General features: G+C 37.3%; 1 protein-coding gene across 10 annotated transcripts in view; it reads left to right on the forward strand.

The window, feature by feature from the left end:
• The window catches only part of ST7 (suppression of tumorigenicity 7), a 377376-nt gene that overhangs the window by 194184 nt on the left and 158585 nt on the right, over positions 1 to 24607 (forward strand). For all 10 annotated transcript variants that reach the window (XM_077115619.1, XM_077115687.1, XM_077115865.1 and 7 more), the window contains one exon: positions 21000 to 21082. In XM_077115619.1, coding sequence (XP_076971734.1) covers positions 21000 to 21082 — 83 coding nt within the window. The remainder of the gene's footprint in view (positions 1 to 20999; positions 21083 to 24607) is intronic.

Below are 24607 nucleotides of genomic sequence, written 5' to 3' on the forward strand. Positions count from 1 at the left end.
ACTATAGAAATCAGTAGCTATCTGGAAATGACTGAAAATGAGAATACAACATATTAGGACATATGGGATGTGGCAAAAGCTGTGCCAAGAGGGAAATTTATTGCCCTAAATGCCAATATTAAAAAAGAAGAAAGAGCAAAAATTGATGAATTAACTGCTCACCTGGAGAAACTTAAATTAAGAAAGACCAGCAAACTAACCCCCAAGTAAATAGAAGAGAAATAAAATAGATTAAAGCAAAATTAATTGAATGGGAGAACAAAAGAACAATAGAAAGAATTACTAAAACCAAAAGTTAGTTCTTTGAGAGAATCAATAAGATCAATGGGCCACTAGCAAGGCTGACAAAGAAAAAAAGAAAGAGGATGCAAATAAACAAAATCGGAAATGAGAAGGGGGTCATTACCACAGACCCTGAAGAAATAAAAAAGCCACAAGAGAATACACTGAACAACTATATGCCAACAAACCAGACAACTTAGATGAAATGTACAAATTCCTGGAAACACACGAACAAGCTACACTGACTCAAGAAGAAATAGAAGATTCTAACAAACCAATTGCCAGTAAAGAGATTCAAACAATAAAAAATTTTCCCTCAAAGAAAAGCCTAGAACCAGATGGCTTCACAGAGGAATTTTATAAAACATTCCAAAAAGAACTAATACCAGTCCTGCTCAAACTTTTCCATAAAATTGAGGAAAACAGAATACTACCTAACTCATTGCGTGAAGCTAACATCACTTTAAAACCAAAACTCGGTGAAGATGCTGTAAGAAAGGAAAACAGGCCAATCTCCAAAATGAACATAGATGTAAAAATTCTCAACAAAATACTAGCAAATCAAATGCAACAGCACATTGAAAGAATTACACACCATGACCATGTGGAGTTTATACCAAAATGCAAGGATGGTTCAACACAAGAGAATCAATTAATGCAATACAGCACATTAACAAATCAAAGGGAAAAATTATATAATTATCTCAATTGATGCTGAAAAAGCATTTGACAAAATTCAACATCCTGTTCTGATAAAAACACTTTAAAAAGTAGGAATTAAAGGTAACTTCCTCAACATGATAAAAGGCATATATGAAAAATCCATAACATTATGGTCAATGCCGAGAGGCTGAAAGCTTTCACCTAAGATTGGGACCGAAACAAGGACACCCTCTGTCAGCTATTATTCACATTGTACTAGAAGTTCTAGCAAGAGCAGTCAGGCCATAAAAAGAAATAAACAGCATCTAGATTGCAATGGAAGAAGTAAAATGTTCATTATTTGCAGATGACATGATACTATACTTGGAAAATCCTAGGAAATCTACAGCAAAGTTTCTTGAAGTATTAAACAAATTCAGCAGGGTGGCAGGATATAAAATTAATGTGCAAAAATCAGTAATGTTTCTGTACACCAGCAATGACCTAATAGAGGAGTCAGTTAAGGAAAAAATTCCATTCAAAATAGCAACTTAAAGAATAGGGTATCTAGGAATGAACTTAGCTAGGGATGTAAAGAACTTGTACATGGAGAACTACATAACATTGTTAAAATCAAAGGAGATCTAAATAAGTGGAAAGAGATTCCCTGCTTATGGATCAGAAGGTTAAATGTATTTTAAGATGTAAATTCTACCCAAATTGATCTACAGATTCAACACAGTATCAATCAAAATTCCATCAACCTACTTTGAAGACTTGGAAAAGCTTGTTATCATATTCATCTGGAAGGGAAAGAGACCCTGAATAGCTAAAAGAATCCTAAAAAACAAATAAAATGTGTGGATTAAAACTTCGTGGTTTTAATACTTATTACACTGGAGCCTGCTCATATTAAAAAACAAAGTTACTACAAAGCTATGGTGGTCAGAACAGCATGGTACTGGTACAAAGATAGAAGTAATGACCAATGAATTGAATCAAATTGAGAGTGCAGAAATAGACCCCCAAATCTATAGTCAACTAATCTTTGACTAAGCTCCCAAATCCACTGAACTGGGACAAAATAGTCATTTCAATAAATGGATTTGAGAATTGGATATCAATAGCCAGAAGAATGAAAGAGGACCTTTACTTTACACCCTATACAAAAATCAACTCAAATTGACTAACACCTACATATAAGAACCAGAAACATAAAGTTCTTAGAAGAAAATGTAGGGAACATGTTCATGATCTAGTAATAGGAGGTAGAGTCCTAAACTTTACACTCAAAGCAAGAAGCTACAAAAGATAAAATAGACAAATGGAAACTCCTCATAAATCAAATGCTTTTGTGCCTCAAAAAACTTTGTCAAAAAGGTGAAGAGGCAGCCAATTCAATGGAAGAAAATATTTGGAAATCACACATCGGATAAAGGTTGATATCCTGCATGCATAAAGAAATCATACACCACCACAACAAAAGTATAAGCAACCCAATTATAGAGTGGGCTAAAGATATTAACAGGCATTTTCCTGAAGAACAAATACAGAAGGATAAAAAAGCACATGAAGAGATGCTCGTTCTCATTAGCTATATGGAAAATGCAGATCAAGATTACAATGAGATACCACCTCACACATGTAAGAATGGCTGCTATTAAGCAAACAGGAAACTACAAATGTTGGAGAGGATGTGAAGAAATTGGGACACTTATGCACTGCTGGTGGGAATGTATAATGGTACTGATACTATGGAAGACAGTCTGGCAGTTCCTCAGAAAACTACATATCAAGTTGCCCCATGACCCAGCAATACCACTACTCTGCATATAACCAGAAGACCTGAAAACACTAACACAAACAGATATCTGCACACCGATGTTCATAGCAGCACTATTCACTGTCGCCAAAAGATGGAAACAATCTATGTGCCCATCAACAGACGAATGGATTAACAAAATGTGGTGTATACATACAATAGAATATGGTGCAGCAATAAGATGAAATAATGTCTTGAAGTACATGACAAGGTGGATAAGCCTTGAGGACATAGTGCTGAGTGAAATAAGCCAGACACGAAAGAATAATACTATATAATTCCACTTTTATGACCATGGTAAAGGTAAAATCAGAGGCTTATAATACTTAATATAGGGGATCTAGAGATACACAGAAGCTTGAGTGGGTAGACAGTTTGCTAATGAGGTTGAACTTAATTGTAAGGGAATAGATAGAAGTGAAGATGGGTCACTAGTGTGTCTATATGTAATATTACCATATTGAAGGTGAACCTGATTAAAAGGAGTTGTATAGACTCATGTGTCCCACCAATTAATACTACAAATATTAAATAAATAAGTTTTTGCATGGACTACTGCAAAGGTATGAATCTTGTATAGAGTATATAATTTTAGGGTATGGGGAAAAATGTTATTGCGTGCTATGGGACATGTTTAATAGGAAAATGTCAACAGGATTACAGCAATACGAGGGATACATCAGGGGGGGATGGACAAGAGGTGGGGGGGGGTTGATTTTCTGTTTGTTGAGGGTGTGTTTATTTGCTATTTTTCTCTTGGAAACAATGAAATTATCTAAAATTCAGAGGGTTGATGGATTGTAGACTGTGGACATTATACATGAAGCCCAGCAGATGGAGGTGGCTGACAAATGCATTGACTGAGAAGTAGATTGGCGAACGATGGTGTGAACATATGAGCATGGCACTGATTTACCATAAGGAACAGAGTTGTGAGGCATGCAATGATGTGAATGAACCTGTGGGACATTTGGTGAGGCAAAATAAGCCAGAAACAAAAGTGCAAATATTGTAAGATCTCATTCAGAAAATACTTAGAAGAAAACTTGGGCCTAGATTTTAAGGTCTAATAGCAGTCACATTTAGTCTAGAGTAGCAATTGTTATTTCTAGAGTTTGAGGGGGTATTTTATATCCATATAACCGGTATTTAGAGATAAGAATGAAGTCAATCAGTTCGTGTAAGGTAATTCAGAATATAGGGATAATGAAGACATTGTCTGTATTTTAGAACTTCAACTACTCTTTGAGACCAAAAGAAGAAAGTTGTATTATGTCCAGAATCTAAATTTTCTGTAACACATAATCTAACTCAACCTGTCTGGGTAGATCATTTAAACAATCTAAACACAGAGATCCCAGAATAAAAATAAGAACCTTTAATCTTATATAGTTGAATGTAATGTCTGGATACATCCCAGAGTATATTTAGCAGTTAATCAAAAAGTATTGGCAAAGTCCCTTGAGGGATGGGAGAAAAATTATGAAACTATTAAACTTGACCACTGGGCAAACTCTGGATACTTTGTCAAACATTAGGGACACCCAAATCAATAGGCCAAGCTCTTGAGCTTAAGGCTTGCTTTTGTGAAGCTTAAGTATGTAGCAGTGAAGCATAGCCTATCTATAGATATACCTAAGAGTCACCTTGGGGACCTCTTTTGTTGCTCAGGTGTGACCTCTCTCTAAGCCCAACTCTGCAAGTGAAACCATTGCTCCCCCCATTAGGTGGTACGTGATATCCTGGGATGAAAGTCTCCCTGGTAGTGTGAGAGATGACTCCCAGGGATGAGCCTAGCTCTGGCACCGTGGGATCAACAATGCCATCCTGACTGAAAGGGGGAAAAGAAGTGTAACAAATAAGGTATCAGGGACTGAGAGAGTTCAAATAGAGTCGAGAGGCTACACTGAAGATCACTCTTACATATGCTTCAGTTAGACATTGCTACCCATCATAACTTGCCAGACCCCAATCAAAACCATTCCTGCCTATCCTAAGGAATACCTAGGGCATTATATATGATTCTGCAAAGTTTCCATGCACTAGGATAACTTTCTAAAACCTACACCCTCCAGATGGGTCCCTTGGCCAGATAAGTCCTGAAATGCAAAGGGGCCAGCCTTTCCAAAACATCAGCTAGTTCCATTCCTCTATCCTGTATTATCAACAGTCCCTTCCAACATGAAAAAGTTAAAATGGGCGTAGCCCAAATACCCCTAAAGATTGGGAGAAAGATCAAAGGTTATGGTGGAGTTATACAGAGAAGGTTGGATTTAACAAATGAATATGAGTGTTGAATCATTATATTGCTATTTATTTTAGCCTCACTGGAGGCAGCTAGAAATAAAAGCCTAAGATTTTGAAATTGTAACCCATACCAAATCTGTTCTACAACTAATCGTTGTAATGTACTTTGAAATTTATTGCTTTTATGTGTATCTGTTATTTTTAAAGAGAAAGAGAAGTATAACAGAGAAGATAGGATTTAACAAATGAGTATGACTGCTGAATCATTATATTGATATTTCTGTTGGTGCCCAGTGTCTTGGAGCAGCTAGAAGAAAAAGGAAAAATTATGGAATGTAACCCATACCACACTTTAAAATCTCATCTATAAGTACTTGTTAAAATGTACTTGAAGATTTATTGCTTTTTTGTATGTATTCTTTATTTCACAATAAAAAACATTATGTAAAAAAATAATAATATACACTGCTCTAGAACATTCCATCTTCTAACAGATTTATTTTTGTTTTGTTATGTAATCTCAGTTGAGAACACACAGGAGTATTTATATGTGTGATTGTCAAATAAAGTTCTTTACTCTATTTTAATTTTTTTCTTGAGGGTATATGTAAAGAGAATATTGTCAGAGAAATTTCTAAGGTTTAGCCATATGTCTTTCAATGTTTACCATATGCATGAGTGCCATATTTCTCAGGAGGGGAGGGCTAATATTCTTGTTGCAGTAGAGTAAGGGTTTGAGTTTAATTCCTAACTCATTAACTGTTTCTGTGGTATTTGTATTTTTTTTAACTTAAATTACAGTTAATGATGAAGTGTCTTTCTTTCTGCCCCATTTCCTGGAGAAGTAGGCTGACTTCTAACTAAGAAGTACGTTAACTTCCTTAATACCTATTAACTATCTTGAGTTGCTTACAATTTGCCTTTGCCCCCACTTGGCTGATGCCCCCAGAATCTTACCTTTATTGCCACATTCGGTTAATAGCCATGTTGTTTTATTCTGGTATCTGCAACTCCCTACCCTAGTGATATTATAAGAGCTCCTTTCTGAAATAATTCCCCAAAATACATATTTCACTAATTACTGCATTACTACCTGACACATCTGTCTTAGTCATTCCTCCTTGTGGTTACAAATGGGGAATAGCTTCTCACTGCCTAATATGTGAAGTCCCGTTTTTCTTGGCCTTGCATTTGAGCCAGCATTATGTCCCACTGCTTTCCTTTGTCCATCCTGTTCTCCAATGCAATGGAACCACTCTGTTTCTGAGAAAAACTTTGTGTCTTCCTACTGTATTCATTATGTATGCTATAAATTCTATCCTGTCTTTTCTCCTCTGCAATCTCAGGCCAAAGCTTATTCTTCTTTCAAAGCACACAAGAAAGGGGAGCTTTTCTGATCCTCCTAGTTTGTGCCATTTGAAAGAATTTTATACCCCAGAAGAGCCATGTTTTAATCCTGATTGAACATTGTAGGTAGAAAATTTTTATTAGATTATCTTCAAGGAGATAATCACTTGTGGGTGTGACCTTTGATTAGATGGAGATGTGACTCCACCCATTCCAGGTAGATTAGTTTACAAGGATCCTTTAAAAGAGGAAACATTTTGGAGAGAGTTAGAAACCACAGAGCTGACAGAAACTTGAGAGCTGACAGAGAGAGCAGAGCCGACACAGATGCTGGCACTTAGAGTACAGAGACACAGATGTTTGGAGATGCTTGGAGCCCAGCAGATGTCTCCATGAGATGTTAAGCAAGCCAGAACCAGGAGAGAGCCAGGGGAAACCGAGAGATGAAAGCCACCCTGGAGAAGCAAAGTGAGGAACCCCCACAGAAAGAGAGGCTGAAAAGAGTGGAGCCCGGGAGCAAGGGACCAGCCCAATGCTGGTCCTGTGACTACAAAGCTGAAAGAGGTGTTCCTGACCCATTGACCTTCCTTGAATTAAGGTATCTTAGGATGCCTTAATTTGGACGTTTTATAGACTTAGAACTATAAACTTGTAACTTATTAAATCCCCCTTTTTAAAAGTTGTTCCAGTTCTGGTATATCACATTCTGGCACGTTGCAAACTAAAACATAGCTGGAAGTAATGTTTTCTTTTTCTGGATTTTAGTTGTACCTCTCATGTTTCATGCTTTTCTGTGTTACTTATATTGGCATCTTATTTACCCTTCTCAAAGGGAAAGTAAGTCTCTGTCATTTTGTTGCTTAACCTCAGTGTCTAGTTCAGGGGTTTATATTTTCCTCAGTACATTTTGGATAATATTAATATTAGTATTAATATATAGAAAGCACATACTGAAAGATGTTTTATAATAAATGTTTATTCCATTACCATTGTTAATATTCTTACATTTCTTAGCTATTTCCATGCACCTTGGAATTAATAAGATTACCTCCTGTATTTTGAGCCATTCTATTAGGTATTTTGGTATTTCCATTTCATCAAATTCTCTGTTCCAGCACATTAAGTAATGAATAAAATGATGTATTCAACTTGACATGTGAGCTTCCTAAATTTTAGCCATTAAAATTTTTGTAGTACTTTTCCATATAACTTCTAGTAAAGGAAAGATAAATGAGAGGTTAGTGACCAAATTCTGCTGAATATGATGGAAAAGTCCAAGCATATTTTGTATTGCTGAGAGTAAGACTATGAATAGCCCTTTGGAGCACTCCAGTGTGAACACAACTGTTGACAGTCTAGAGTTCTTTGTTTTATAACACTGATTGCAACTATTTTCTAAGAGTGTGTATAATAACTGAGTGACCAGTAATTTCAACTCCCCAGGGCACCAAGCTCTAAGTAATAACAACAAGAATAACAAGCCAATGTTTATACCCCATACAAATGGAGCACTAGAGAATTACCAAGGAGAGATCTTAATTTTGGCTCTCAGTCACAGCTCTTATAGCAGAGTTCCAAGGCACATCTTTTGGAACTCTCCTTACAACCTTCTGAAAAAAACATTTATTGGCAGATATTCTGTTTGCCACCCCAGCCCAAGGCTGAGTTAGGAATACCCAATCTGTATTTCCAGAGTAACACATAGAATCATAGTTGCTTATTAACTTGTCCATGTCTGTTACTTTGACAAAACTCAAAGAGGTCCTTCAGGACAACTGTATCTTTCATCTTTGTATCCCCAGAATTTAACAGGGTGCTTGGCATGCATTAGATATCAATATTTTTGAATGACCACAGCCTGTTACCTATCTTTGAGCTCATAAGAGATTTTAAGTAGCATATTAAGGAGGAGAAAAAGTAGTTTGAAGCAAACATAGCCACAACAAATAATATTTAAGACCTTATAGCATGTCAAGTGACAAAAATAGTTTGAAAAAGACTCAAAAAACGTATCAGTCTGGATCACTTTGTTTTGAGAGAGTAATAACCTAGAGTATTTGAATAATTTCTGAAAGCATTGCTGCATGCATGTATGATCATGATACTAGAGTTTTTATTCATTTTTAAATTTTTTAAATTAATTTTTAAATTAAAAAAATGTTATAAAAAAGAACAAAAACATTTTTAATATATGATCATTCCGTTCTACATATATAATCAGTAATTCACAATATCATCACATAGTTGCATATTCATCATGATCATTTCTTAGAACATTTGCATCAGTTCAGAGAAAGAAATAAAAAGACGGAAAAATAAAACGAAAACAGAAAAAAAAATTTTACATACCATACCCCTTACCCCTCCCTCTCATTGATCACTAGCATTTCAAACTAAATTTGTTTTAACATTTGTTCCCCCTATTATTTATTTTTATTCCATGTGTTCTACTCGTCTGTTGACAAGGTAGATAAAAGGAGTGTCAGACACAAGGTTTTCACAATCACACAGTCACATTGTAAAAGCTATATCATTATACAATCATCATCAAGAAACATGGCTACTGGAACCCAGCTCTACATTTTCAGACAGGTCTCTCCAGCCTCTCCATTACATCTTGGATAACAAGGTGATATCTGCTTAATGTGTAAGAATAACCTCCAGGATAACCTGTCAACTCTGCTTGGAATCTCTCAGCCGTTGACATTTTGTCTCATTTCACTCTTACCCCTTTTGGTTGAGAAGGTTTTCTCAATCCCTTAATGCTGGGTCTCAGCTCATTCTAGGATTTTTCTCAATTCCTTTATGCCGAGTCCCAGTTCATTCTAGGATTTCTGTCCCATGTTGCCAGAAGGTCCACACCCCTGGGAGTCATGTCCCACGTAGACAGGGGGAGGGCGGTGAGTTTGCTTGTTGTGTTAGCTGGAGAGAGAGGCAACAAAAGAGGTTCTCTTGGGGGTGACTCTTAGGCCTAATTTTAAGTAGGCTTGACGTACTTTTGTGGGATTACGTTTCATATGAACAAACCCCAAGACTGGGGGCTCAGCCTACAGCTTTGGTTGTCCACACTGCTTATGAGAATATCAAGAATTCAACTTGGGGAGGTTGAATTTTCCCCTGTTCTCACCATTCCCCAAAGGGGACTTTGCAAATACTTTTCCATTCACTGAGCAAATCACTCAGATTCATTGGGGCATTACTCTGGACAAACCAACAAAATCTAATGTCCTATCCAAGGTTCCATGAACTTATGGTGTTCAACCAAGCTATCTACATAAGTTATATTAGGAATTGCACTAGTCAAAATACAAATTTTGTACCAAATAAACATTTTTTGCTTTAGTCTCACATATAAGTTGAAATTTTGAAATATTAATTACCATCTATTTTCAGCACCCTGCAGTAATGACATTCCTTTGTTCTTCCTCATGCAAAAACATTTTTTAAATTAGTACATTTAGTTACTATCATTATACATTCTAGGCATTCCTAAATTATACTATTCAATCTTTATCGTCTATCTTTCTTTCTGATTTCATTTATGCCCCTAGCCCTCCTCCCTCTATGATTCTCACATTCAGCTTCATTCAGTGTTTTAACATAATTGTATTACAGTTAGGTAGTATTGTGCTGTCCATTTCTGAGTTTTTATATTCAGTTCTGTTGCACAATCTGTATCCCTTCAGCTCCAATTACCCGATATCTGACCCTATTTCTATCTCCTGATGTTCTCTGTTAACCAATGAAATATTCCGAGTTTATTCAGTAATGCCGGTTCGTATCAGTGAGACCATAAAGTATTTGTCCTTTTGTTTTTTGCTAATCTCACTCAGCATAATGTCCTTAAGGTTGATCCATGTTGTTATATACTTCATAACTTTATTCTGTCTTACAGCTGCATAATATTCCATTGTATGTATATACCACAGTTTGTTTAGCCACCCATCTGTTGATGGACATTTTGGCTGTTTCCATCTCTTGGTAATTGTAAATAATGCTGCTATAAACATTGGTGTGGAAATGTCTGTTTGTGTTCTTGCCCTCATGTCCTTTGAATAGAGACAGCATATAGATGGGTCCTGTTTTTAGTCCATTCTGCCAGTGTATGTCTTTTGATTGGGGAGTTTAATCCATTAACATTGTGTTATTACTGTACGGGTAGTACTTTCTTCTACCACTTTGCCTTTGGGATTTTATATGTCATATCTAATTTTCCTTCTTTTTACCTTTACTCAGAGTTTTCCTTTCTACACTCTTCTCCACACCTCTCTCTTCTGTCTTCGTATCTGTCTCTAGTGCTCCCTTTAGTTTTCTTGGAGAGCTGGTCTCTTGGTCATAAATTCTCTCAGTGATTTTTTTTGTCTGAAAATGTTTTAATTTCTCCCTCATTTTTGAAGGACAGTTTCGCTGGATATAGAATTCTTGGTTGGCAGTTTTTCTCTTTTAATAATTTAAATATATTATCCCACTGTCTTCTCGCCTCCATGGTTTCTGCTGAGAAATCTACACATAGTCTTATTGGGCTTCCCTTGTATGCAATGGATTGCTTTTCTCTTACTGCTTTCAAGATTCTTTCTTTCTCTTTGACCTCCGAGATACTGATTAGTAAATATCTTGGAGTACGTCTGTTTGGATCTGTTCTCTTTGGGGTACGCTGACTTCTTGGATCTGTAATTTCAAGTCTTTCATAAGAGTTGGGAAATTTTCAGTGATAATTTCCTCCATTAGTTTTTCTCCTCCTTTTCCCTTCTCTTCTCTTTCTGGGACACCCACAACACGTGTATTCATGCACTTTATATTGTCCTTCAATTCCCTGAGTCCCTGCTCATATTTTTCCATTTTTTTCCCTGTATTTTCTTTTTCTTATCAGATTTCAGATGTTCCATCCTCCAGTTCACTAATCCTATCTTCTGCCTCTTGAAATCTACCATTGTAGGTTTCCATTGTTTTTTTCATCTCTTCTATTGTGCCTTTCATTCCCATAAGTTCTGTGAATTGTTTTTTCAGACTTTTGATTTCTTCTTTTTGTTCATTCCTTGCCTTCTTTATATCTTCCCTCAATTCATTGATTTGGTTTTTGATGAGGTTTTCCATGTCTGTTTGTATATTCTGAATTAATTGTTTTGGCTCCTGTATCTCATTTGAATTGTTGGTTTGTTCCTTTGACTGGGCCATATCTTCAATTTTCCTAGTGTGATCTGTTATTTTTTGCTGGCGTCTAGGCATTAATTACCTTAATTAGTTTATTCTGGAGATTGCTTGCATCTCTTTTACCTAGGGTTTTCTTGCTGGATGTATTTCTTGTCTTTCTGTTCTTTGACATTCAATTCAGCTTTTTCTGGACCTCTAGCTTATGTTTTATTTAATAGAGAAGAATTTTTCAGTTCTTGTTTTCTTATTTCTTGCCCTGCTTGTATGGTGCCTTTTCCCCCCTACCCTTAAGAGGGTCTACTTAGATATTATAGACCCCTGCCGGAGTTTCCCATACCGAACTGGCCTCTTATCAGGAGGAGCGAGTCACCTGTGTCGGTTTTCCCTGAGGGTAAGACCCAACAGGTTGAAGGACTTTCCTGTGAAGTCTCTGGACTCTGCTTTTCTTATCCTGCCCAGTATGTGGCACTTGTCTGCCTGCAGGTCCCACCAGCATTATGTGACGCGGTACCTTTAACTTTGGCAGACTCTCCCTGCTGGGGGTGTGGTGGAGACAGAGGAGAGGTTGTAGGCTGGTTTTAATGGCTTCAAATTACCAAGGCTTGGTGTCTGAATTCCTTGAGGGAGGGATTCCACCTGAGTTGGGCTTCACCCCTCCCCTGGGGAAAGCACAGGCTCCAGACAAGTCCTCAAACTAGCTTGTTTCTGCCTATGCCTGGGACAGTTGCAGCCTGAGAAGCCCTGCCGCATCCAAAGGCAGCAAGCCTTTGTAGAAACACAGCCACAAAACCCTATTTCCTTTTTTTTTTTTCCCCTTTATCCATCAGTACTGCCTCCTTGCCGCCAGGGCAAAAATGAGCATCTTCCACTTTGACCAGGTTCACCTGAGCTGGGGGCCTATTTTTAGTAGTCAGAATTTGTTAATTAACTCCATGATTGGCTTTTGGTTGGGCACAGCCTCTGCTGCTGGTAAAGTCCCTTTCCTTTCCCCTGTGGGAAGCAGCCTGTAAGGGAGGGGCACCAGCCGCCACGACTTGGGGAACTCACGGTTCTGGGGGGGCTTGCAGCCAGTTCAGCTGGTCCAGACTGGGGTACGCTGTGTGTCCCATCACTGACGTGGCCCCAGGAGCTGTTCTGTACTGTTTCTCCTTATTTAGTAGTTGTTCTGGAGGACGAATTAAAGCGCACACATTGCTAAACCACCACCTTGATTCTTATTCTGAGTTTTTATTTATTTTGATGACTTAGAGCCATCAAAGATTAAAATATATTCTGTTTATTCCATTTAAGGATATAACCAAGTATGTATCTATTTTGGAAAGATTTCTTTGTAAAATTGCTTTAAAAAGAAGATTCTTTGTTGATAATAGGATACATCCTCAACTATCCAAAATATCTCATTTGTGATTGCTTTATGTATTGCTGTATAAAGATGATATAAGTATGCCTGGGACCCTTTTGATTCATCAGTGACTAATAGCTTTTGAATGTTTTTGAATACATCTCACTGTACAGTTATTTGGGGGATAGTTACATGTATGTGCACACGCGCACGCACACACACACACACACACACACACACACATACACTAGAAGACAAAATCCCAACCATCAAAGATTCAGTTTTGCCGGGAATAGGAAGTTTAGTATCATAAATCCTTGGGAATGAATGTCATAACCACCTAGAGCTATGTCCCTATGCAATAAGTGAACATTCATTAGACATTGAATGCCTTTGTGCCGGTGCTGGAGAATGGAGATACAGTGAGTGCCTGGAGGCCTGAGATGCCTGGAACCTGTTGGACTGAGAACTGGTCAGGATGCTGTCTCTCTGCAATATAACTATGGAGAGAATTTTCTTCCCCTGCAGACAAACATTTCTTTTTTCTTCTTGATGTTAACCAGTTTATGAGAAACACAAAGATTGCTAAAATTTTCTTTAAACCTAAATTTAAACATATTTTAAATGGCTAGAAGTATGCCTTATACAGGCCTTTCTCCTATTCTTGACCAGGGTATAGTTCCTCATTATCATCTGAAAGAGAAGAGATACTCAGAGATCTTGCTTCACTTGTTCTTGAGAATTATCAAACTTTGTGTTTGACTGAGCACCACATTTTTTCAATGTGCTCCTGGGGATCACAGCTGGGAAGAGAAATAATATACTTGGCTCTACTCCCTAGTAGAGCCAGAAGCCCAGAAAAGGACAGACGGTATACCTGTAAGGTTGCCAAGACAACATCAAGGATAGAGAGAAGAGAAGACAGAATGATTTATGAAGGTTTCTTGCCATAGGAACAGGTCTAAAAATAGACCAATTTTCTTTCCTCACAAACATAAGTGCTACAGGGAATTGTCAAGGGAATTGTGATTCATAAAAGTCCGAGACATTATTTGAGCCTAAGTAAACCAAAACAAAGGTGAAGGAGAGGAGAAACAGAAGCAATAAATGAGGAAGAGAAATGCCTATGATATGTTTTACTTCTCCTTTGAAGCAATACTGTGCTGGGCGTAAAATAGATTTTTTTTGAAATGTGCATTTAAAATGTACCTAGTAAAAAAAGCCCATTTTTGGAGTAAAATGGAAAGACTTGATTTCAGTATTTAAAAAAAATTCCTCTTAGCGTCTACGTTAATATTGGAAGATTTGCAAAAATAATTACAGAGACTGTGTGGAATAAAATGTTGTCATGGCAGCAGAGGATAAAGTTGCATGTCTATCCCAAGAAGCTCTTGGAGTAGACAGAGTTGGCACATCTTAACACCCTTTCTGGGCATCCTGTAGTTAGCCAGAATCATCAGCTGTCCCTGTTGATTTTCATTCCATGAATTATTATGTTGGTGACTATCAGTTTTATATTGCCACATAATTAATTATCACAGCTTAGTAGCTTAGAACAACACACATTTATCTCACAGTTTCTGTGGGTCAGGACAGGCATGGCTTACTAGGTCCTTTGCTGTATGTCTCATGTGTTGGCCCGGCTCTTATGTCATTTGGGGCTCAGTTGGAGAAGATTCCACTTCTACGCTCACTCATGTTGTTGGCAGAAGGCATTTCTTTGGAGTTGTAGAGCTGAGGCCTTCAGTTTCTTTCTGGCTGTTGGCCAGAGGCCACCTTCAGCTCCCCAAGGCTGCCTGCAGTTCATAGCCACTTAGGCTTCTCAACATGGCCACCTATTTTATTAAGCCAGCAAGGAAAGTCTTTAGTGTGATTGCTAGCAAAATATGATCTTATTTATCTATTGGCTAGAAATAAGTCACAAGTTCTACCCACACTCAAGGAGAGGGAATTACATAAAGCTGTGAATACCAGGAGGTGGGGCTCCTTGGGAGTCAGTTGAGGATTTGTTCATCACAGTGATGTTCTGAGGCAAAAAGCAGGTTCATTAATCTTAAACGCTGAGCAATCTGGAAATCTGTTCAGAATTAGCATGTGTGTGAGCTAAACTATTAAAGCTTCCATTTTTCACCCTCTTGTGCTTTGGAAAATGAGGAAGGGCAGAGATGAAGGTGTAGCCTTTCTTGATGCATGCTGACAGGAAGAAAGGTTAGCAAGGTTGAAAGAACAATGAAATGAGGAAAACATGTAACTATTCACAAATGGATTTAACTGTTCTTGTGTGTTCTCCATCCCATTTTGATGTTTGGGAAAAGAGTTTGAAAGAAGGTTCCTGCTAGACTAACATGAATCTTAATTCCCTTTCTGTACACATGGGCCTATAGCTAAGTCAGAAATGTTGCTTTGCTTGAAATGGATTTTTTCCTAATCACCCAGATGTCCTCAGTCTCAGGGCCTGAAAGGTATTGTGGCCTTGATTATCCATCCCTTGCAATTAAAACATTTGCAAACCAGCATGCTTGGATTATGGCTTAGTGTTTAATATGTTTATATGTTCATAAACCACAAGGAAACTTAAAGAAAAGTAAGACAAAGGATCATTAGCAGCTCCAGTTGACCTGTGGCTGAATTGATTATTCCCACCGTATCTAGTAAGGCAATGATCAGAGATGTGGGATTATGTGGTAGACTTTGGGGACTCACTAATCATTTCTTTGCTTTCTAAATGTCTGCCTTTAAATTATCTGATCAAATTCATTGCCACCTTAAGCAACTAGAATCCAGTTAAAAGAACTCTTCTCTTGACATACTCTTCATTTGTTTGAAGGGCATCCATGTTTAACATAAGGACAAATCACAGTGCAGCTGATTTACTTCTTGGGCTTTAGTTGTTGTACAGACTTGGCACTTATTTGGTACTCAGTGTGAAGACTCCTACTACTATTAGTATTTTTTACATATTCAATGCAGTTTCCTCTGCTTTCTACAGTGCTACAAGATGCCACTACAGTGCTACAAGATGCCAAATCACAAAAAGAAGAGTAACATAAAACAAACGTTGATGAGGTTTACTGTGTAAGGCAGTTTTTCTAAGCTGTCACAGTCCTCGCAACAACCCTGCAAGATAAGTAGTATTATGCTCATTTCCTGGTGAGGAAACAGCCTCAAAAGTACACTAATAGTTTTGATGAAGATTTTCATCAAGTGTTGAGATAAATATATTTATATTTAGTTTCTAATAAAAGTAAGTAAACCAGGAAAAAGAAGGAAGTAAGCCAGAGTCTCCTGTTGCTTAAATATCTTTTAAGTAAGGCAGCATTGTACATCTTGTTGGATAAAATCTTTAGAAAGAAGTGCTCCATAAATAATTTTGCAGTTTCAGTATGGAAGACTAAACATAAGTGAACATCCCTTATTTTTAGAAATACAGTTTGGACCCATACTAATTTGTCTCATCTAAATGGAAACTGAGAATAACCATTCATTTCTAATCAGTCAGTGTTCATGCATTTGTATACCAGGCACTTTCGGAAGTATTTTCACATTTCTGATAGCAATTCCCCACCAGTGCCGCAACACTTACGTTTAACTCTGTTGCACCTGCACTGCCCTTCACTTTCCTTCCATGGCATCCACTCTCTGGCTTCTGGGCAGCAGTACTCTGTGCGGAATGCTCTACAGCTCTACCTCCCACCACTCCTAGCCCCCGCCACCACAGATCTCTCCACCTGGATGAATCCCTATTTATCCTATAAGTCTCAGTTGAGATGCCTTTTCTTGGCAGAAATTTTTCTTTATCTCCCAATCCCTGTTGGGTGTCCTGTTTCCTCATGACTCCCTCATGTGTCCTTTTTCATAAATGCTTATCCATTTACTCTGTCTCTCTGACTCATTGGACTGGGACCCCTTTGCAGGCAGAGACCCTGCTCTGTTGGCTGCTGTATCCCGAGCCCCTGGCCCAGAGTAGGCACTTCAGGAGTATGTACTGACCTTATGAGGGAAAGCACATTCCATCCAAGCACAGAGTAGCTCTGAGCAATAGACAGTAGTCCAAAGCTCTGGGAGGGTGTGGGGCTTTCTTAGGATGTCACAACAGACTTGCTCTCACATGTAGGGATCAAGATCTCCTAACTCTGCTCTCTTGTCAGGCATAATGCTTTCATGAAAGACCCATCGAGATAAACTTGATATCTTCAACATTTCTTTCTAGGGACTTTTTCCAACCCTTCTATGATTACCGATGGTTATTTTATTACTTACTACTATTTTGTTACTTCTCATGCCATCTTTCAGCAAGGTATTAAAAGGAACATAGAACAAAGCAGACCCACATTTTTTGATGTTGTAGATGTCATCATGCTACTTATTTATGTCTCAGTCTCATTGATGATGAGGAGGAGTGGATTTTTCATCTGAGGACTTCTCTTTGTGGGGTGGAATATAGAGAAGCTATATACATAAAGTCATGTGCTCACTGTTTTTCAGAGGCCTTTCCCAGGACTGTAATTTGCGGGCTGCTCATGTTCTGAAGAATATAGAAGGGAGTTTGGTACTGTAATGAGTGCCAGGCAATGAGTCTGGGTCCTCAGAATATGGTCTTTTAGGGCCATTCCTCATGATTCTTGAGTGACCTCTCAGGTATTCTAGTCCTTGCTCACAGGAGTGATTGTGTCACTTCCTACAGTTGTACAGTCAGTCACCTCTGTACCTGTTATTTCTTTGTTTTATCTTTTATCTGCTCTTTTCTGTAATCCATAGAGGTTATTTACTCTTCAATTCATTCACCCACCCCTCCAACCTAGTTTCTTCTCAGGGCCATACTAAATTCCTTCACATTGACTCATTAATTAAATTAAAAGGCTGTGCTAAGTTAAAGGTCAGCATTTTCAGAACTCTCCGTGATGTAGTCCCTGAGGCTGCCCTCGAATAACTGACACAGTATTCTTTGATCAGTGACCTGTTAGGAATATCCAGCTGGATCAAATGAAAATCCTCTCTGATTATTGATTTTTGTCTCTGGATTGAAATAGTTCATTAGTAAAGTATTATGTATCTGTTCTCCATGAAGCTAGACTAGTTTGTTTTGCCTCCCTTTTGCCCAGGTGTGGAGGTAACATTGATATATCTAGATGTGCCTAGATTTCAGGAATATAGATTTTTATGTGTCTCAAAGTACATATTTCACAGGTTTTCTGATTGAATTTTTAGATCTATCATCAGGTTCTTAATAGTTATTAAATGAGCACCTTCTGCTCTCTATTTGTTTCTATTTCTGCTTCTGTCTGTGCCTCTGTTTTCTTTTAATGCCTGCCATGATCTCTTCCAACTTTAGACAGCTTTCCATAATGATATAATAGAGATGTATATTTTGATTATTAAATACAGTTGCTTATTATTAAATAAGCAGTTGCTTATTAAATACAGTTGCTTAGTAAAAAAACTTTTTTTTAACTTATCGATTAGTTCTTGAGTCCTCCCTCCCAGGATGAATAAGTGATTTCTAGTAGAAAACTTTTTGCTTCTACTTTATGATTTTGTTGCTGGGAATTTAACAGCAGAGCTACTAAAGCACTTCTGATTTAGGCAGATCTTTTCCTCTTCATTTTAAAAATGGTTGTCATTGAATTCTGTGCTAGTGTTATCCCTGGAAACCTACTTAAAAAGTACAGCTGTGATTTCTTATACAGAATAACAAAACAATATTCTGTTTTGGATTTTTTTTTTAATCATGCGGAATGTGGGGACATTCAGAGAATTGGAATTTTGAGAATTTTAGGCATTTTAGAATTAGACTGGCAGTTATGAACTCCAGGAGTTTTTGTTTATTTGATTGAGTTTTTCTGTTTAAAATCTGCCTCCTTCCACTAACTGACTGTTGCCTGGGAAATGACAAATCACTACATTTTGGTTTTTGTTCTGATGGCCAAGCAAAGCAACCTCAGCTGTACCTTCTTCAGTTTGCTCTACAACCCTAAGCTGATCACTCCTTCCATCCCCCTCCCCACTCTGTTTCTCCCTCCCCAGGGAAAAGAGGCCACTTAATTCAAGTCCTGAATATTAACTGAGAACGTCGTATAGTCCAGTCTCGTGATTATAAGTGACATACAGCAATTTAAAACTAATTTACGAGTAGGTGTAGGGCAGGAGTAGTGTTAGTAAGAGGAGGATACCTGGGTCGTCAAGAAGGAAGGGAATCAGGGTACCCTCCCCCATCTGGATCCTTCCCGAGGATGATAACTCAGGCTTCTCTTTTCAACCAGTGCAGCTGCTTGGAAAGACTTTTTCCTTGGCTGAACTGGTATCCCTATCATCCCTCTTCCTGCCCCTTTGCTTTGCTTAACTCCTGTTTAATCTTCAGGAATCATCTGAGATGTCCTCTTCTCCTGGATGCCTCCCAAGAACCCCAACCTGAGCTTTGGCCCCTTTTATGTGGTTTCATACGCATTCCTGTTCCCCAGTTACACTGTAGACTTGTAGAGCTGTGTATGATTCATTCTTTCATTCTCTGTCTGTGGGCTCATTCATAAACAGAGAAAAATATTTGTTGAATGAGTGAACAATGGAATCTGTGTTCACTTTGGTGATATTGTAATCAGTGTCTAGCTGGCAGTTGTGCCAGCTGAGCCCCAGTCTAGGCTCAGGGGATCTTGCTGCTAAAAGATTTAGACAAGTGAGAGAGCCAGTAGGAACAAGTAGTAAAATGTATTAACTAGAAGGGGAGAGAGTGCACATTAAAGAGGTTAACACGGATGGGCCCAAGGGAGGGACACTCATTGATAGGAGTGAGCTAGCTTGTTTTATAGGAAAGTTTTACTTGTGGCAGGTTACCATAGTAACTTTGGATATTAGGTATCTTCTTTGTTCTAGGAGGAGATAGCTTGACAAAAGTTATTGGGTATTGGTAATAGTTTAGAAATTTGTGGTTATCACATACCTAAAATTTGTCTTTGGGCAGATGGTTAGCAATCTTTATGACCCTATGCAACCTATCATTAGCAAAGAATTTGTTTTGGGCCCAGAATTTTATAAGCTTTGTGGTTTGGGAAGTTTTGGGGCTTTATGAAATTTTTGTCCCAAGAAGTTTGCAGCTGAAATTTGCAGCTCTGTATTAGTTTCTTTGGAGCTAGATAAGAAATAAGGGTCTTGGAGTTGTCTGTTAACTCTTTCAAAGCTGAATAGGAAACCAGGGACTTAACAGCTGTCCTATTTTATCCTGCTTCAATATTACTGGGGCTGGGCTCAAGACAGGTGCCCAAGCCTTTCCCCTAATATCAAAGTTCTAAATCCTTCATTCCAAAACTAGTCTGGGTGTGATCCTCTTCCATAATCAATTTAAGGAAAGAAATGTGACTATGCTTGGAAAAGCCTCATTAAATCTAGTTGTTTTAAAATAATAATAAAAAAAAGATCCAAGTTTTATGCTGTATCTAAATATAATTTATAAAAATTTAAAATGTATTTATAAAAGATATAAGTAAACCTTACTTAATAAGCAACCAGACTAACTATGTAGTTGATATGGATACAGAGTCTGGAATTGGTTAACAAGATGCCTGGCAATGAACATTTATTTTTAATGGTTTATTTTTCACTTTTTTTCATTGAATCCAGTTAATTTAATGGGCTGTCTGATAGTCTTTTAAGTAAATTGGAAGAACTATTACCAATACCCAATAACTTTTGTCAATTGTTCCTTCCTTCTTAGAGTTACCATACTATTACAATGTTTAATAACTATTTAATATAGTAATTTTTACTTTGTGCTAAGGTCACAATACTTATTGGTTCATCCAAGATTCTGATGGATGAACCATCTGGGACTTGAAGGTATCTAAGTGCGTCTTCTCTCTTTGACAGTTTAGTAAGCAGCTTTGACTGAACTCCTCAGGGGTTATGAATCTATGAAAACCATTCATAACAATAGGGTTGGGAGGCAGAAACTAAAAAGCTGCTGGTTTTTCCTTGTGTGTGGCTGTTTTCATTCAGAATATATAACTTGTTTAGTATTCCAAGCCTTTGTAATGCTGACTATTTTAATGGAACTTTACTATTGTTCTAAGAATTCTCTTCACCATAAACAAGTGTTTCACTAGAAAAAAACAATGAGTTGGTTTTACCAATGTACTTATGCATTCCTTATTTTTTTCCCTCCCTGTTTTTCTTCAGTGAGCATGTTTTTGAACACGTTAACACCGAAGTTCTACGTGGCTCTGACAGGCACTTCCTCACTAATATCAGGGCTTATTTTGGTAAGTAGTGGAATCATTCCCATTTTGAAGACACAGTCTTTACTAATCATGTATGTCTGTAGTTGTATAAGAAAAAAATCTGAAAGAACTCACATCAGCAGCTTATGATGATTGCCTTGCTTGTGTGCATATGTTGTATTGGAGAACTTATCCCGCCCCTTTCATTATCCACGTTGTATTGTCCTAAAATGTTTGAAAGAAATTTTGAAACAATTGTATATTACTTTCGTTGAAAGGGAAAGCAGTATTTAAATAAAACGGGCAATTAATACACAATTCAGTATCAAATTCTTGTGTCTGAGAAGTAGATGCTATAAAGTAAATGTGACAATACAACTAAAAGATATTTTTCTTCGCCCTTATCAAGTTTGATTATTCAGTGAACATAAACAAGTTCAGTAGGAATACAGCTCAGTTTCTTAAGTTTATTGACATGGAATGTGGCAGTTATAAGCTTTTTTCTTTTACCTTCTTTTCTCTTAAAATTTACATTTACTTACCTATTGCTTCCTTTAAAAAATCCTAAATATACAAAAAGAGGTAGGTTTATCATCCATATAGCCCGATTACTTTATGCTCTATAGTAGTGCTAAATTATAGTATCTGAAGAGGTTTTATTTAATTTAAGTGACCTCAAATAGAGGCCATCTAAACTCAGTGGACTTTGTCTATGATAATTAAATGAACTGTATGGAGAAGAGGGTTTTAAGAAACTTCCTTTTTTTCCTGTATCCATAACCTTGTGCTAAAAATTATTACAGAAAAGGGATATGAAAGATATTGCAGAGTTGATGTTGAAAGAAGAAAAATCTGAAAGATAAAGTTTTAGGGGAAGAGGACGCAAGTGAGACGAAGAAAATAAAAGGACCTACAGTAATGGAAGATTTCAGAAGCCCATAAAAGGAACTAGAATAAAAGTGGTGAAATGTATACAGGGCAGAAACTTGCAAACAAATGAAAGGAAATTAATTTAATTCATTAAATTAGAAAAGTTGTAGATTTTCAAAAAATTCACTCAGAAAATACAGTTCCGTAAATTATTCTCATGACAGTTTTCCTGCTATTAACACTTTCCATTGGTGTGGTTCCTTTGATACAATTCCTGAGCAATGTAATTATAATTATACTATTAATTACAGTCTTTAGTTTACACCAGGGTTCACTGTATTATACAGTTCTGTTTTGTTTGTTTTTTTTGTTTTTTGTGTGGGCAGGCACAGGGGATCAAACCCGGGTCTCCGGCATGGTAGGCAAGAACTCTGCCACTAAGCCACCATTTCACCATCCTATACAGTTTATAAAATAAAAAAACATTTTATTCTAGTAACATATATAAAACAAAATCTGACCCACTAGAGAACTGCTTTTACTCCTATATATTACCTTATACTGAACCTCAACCTCCTTAGGTAATGGTTCACCCATCTCTAGCTTCTATGTATCTCTAAGTCCCCTATCTTCTGTATTATAAGCCTCTGATTATACCTGTATGCTGGTCGTAAAAGTGGAATCATACAGCACCTCTCCTTTTGTGTTTGCCTAATTTTGCTCAGCATTATGCCCTCAAGGCTCATCCTTGTCATGTGCTTCAGGACATCATTTTATCTTACTGCTGCTTAATATTCTATCATATGTATATACCACATTTTGTTGATCCACTCGTCTGTTGATGGGCATTTGGTTTGTTTCCATTTTTTGGCGATTGTGAATAATGCTACTGTGAACACCAGTATGCAAATGTCTGTTGTGTCGTTTGGCTTTCAGCTCTTCTGGGTATATATGAAGTAGTGCTATCGCTGGGTCATAGGGCAACTTGATATTTAGTTTCCTAAGGACCACCAAACAGTCTTTCATAGTGGCTGCACCATTGTACATTCCCACCAGCAATGCATAAGTGTCCCAGTTACGCTACATCCTCTACAACATTTATGGTTTCTTGTTTAATAGTAGCCATTCTTATAGATGTCTCATTGTAGTCTTGATCTGTATTTCCCTTATAGCTAGTGAAAATGAGCATCTCTTCATGTTTTTCAGTCATCTATATTTGCTCTTCAGAAAAATGCCTATTCATATTTTTAGCCCATTTTATAATTGGGTTGTTTGTTCTTTCGTGGTTGAGTTTATGATTTCTTTGTATGTACTGGAAATTAAACCTTTGTCTGATATGTGATTTCCAAATATTTTCTCCCACTGAGTTGGCTGCCTCTTCACCTTTTTGACAAAGTCTTTTAAGGTACAGAAGCATTTGATTTTGAGGAGTTCCCGTTTATCTATTGTTTCTATTGTTGCTTGTGCTTTGGGTGTAAAGTTTAGGAAGCTACCACCTATTACTAGGTCTTGAAGATATCTCCCTACATTTTCTTCTAGAAGCTTTATGGTGCTAGTTCTCATATTCAAGTGTTTAATCCACTTTGAGTTAATGTTTGTGTAAGGTATAAGATAGGGGTCCTCCATTCTCTTGACTGTTGATATCCAGTTCTTCCATGCCCACTTATTGAAAAAACTATTTTGTCACATTCAGAGGATTTGGGGGCCTTGTCAAAAATCAGTTGACCATAGATTTGGTGGTCTATTTCTGCTTTCTCGATTCGATTCCATTGATCAGTGCTTCTGTCTTTGTGCCAGTACCAAGCTGTTTTAACCACTGTGGCTCTATAATAGTTTTTAAAGTCAGAGAGTGTTAATCCTCCCACTTCATTCTTCTTTTTTAGGATGCTTTTAGCTATTTGGGGTCTCTTTTCCTTCCAGATGAATTTGGTAGTTAACTTTTCCAAATCTTCAAAGAAGGTTGTTGGAATTTTGATTGGTACTGTGTTGAATCTGTAGGTCAGTTTGGGGAGAATTGACATCTTAACTACGTTTAGCCTTCCTACCATGAGCAGGGAATGTCTTTCCACCTATTTAGAAATCCTCTGATTTCTTTTAGCAATGCTATGTAGTTTTCTGTGTACAAGTCCTTTATGTCCCTGGTTAAGTTCATTCCTAAGTATTTGACTCTTTTATTTGCTATTTTGAATGGATTTTTTTCCTTAACTGACTCCTCAGCTAGTTCATTGCTTGTGTATAGAAATGTGACTGATTTGTGCACATTAATTTTATATCCTACCAACTTGCTGAATTTCTTAGCTCAAGTAACTTTGCTGTAGATTTCTCAGGATCTTCCAATTACAGTATCATATCATATGCAAATAATGAGAGTTTTACTTCTTCCTTTCCAATTTGCATGCCTTTTATTTCTTTGTTCTGCCTGATTACTCTAGCTAGAACTTCTAGCACAATATTGAATAATAGTGGTGACAGTGGGCACCCTTGTCTTGTACTTGATCTTAGGGGCAAGGCTTTTGTTCTTTCTCCATTGAGTATGATGCTGGCTATATCAGTTTTTCACATATTCCCTTTATCATATGAAGGTAGTTACTTTTGATTCCTATCTTTTGGAGTGTTTTTATCAGAGAAGGATGTTGAATTTCGTTGAATGCTTTTTCAGCATCAATTGAGATGATCATGTGATTTTTTTCCCTTTTG

This window comes from Tamandua tetradactyla, chromosome 1, assembly GCF_023851605.1.
Source record: "Tamandua tetradactyla isolate mTamTet1 chromosome 1, mTamTet1.pri, whole genome shotgun sequence".
Lineage (NCBI taxonomy): Eukaryota > Metazoa > Chordata > Mammalia > Pilosa > Myrmecophagidae > Tamandua > Tamandua tetradactyla.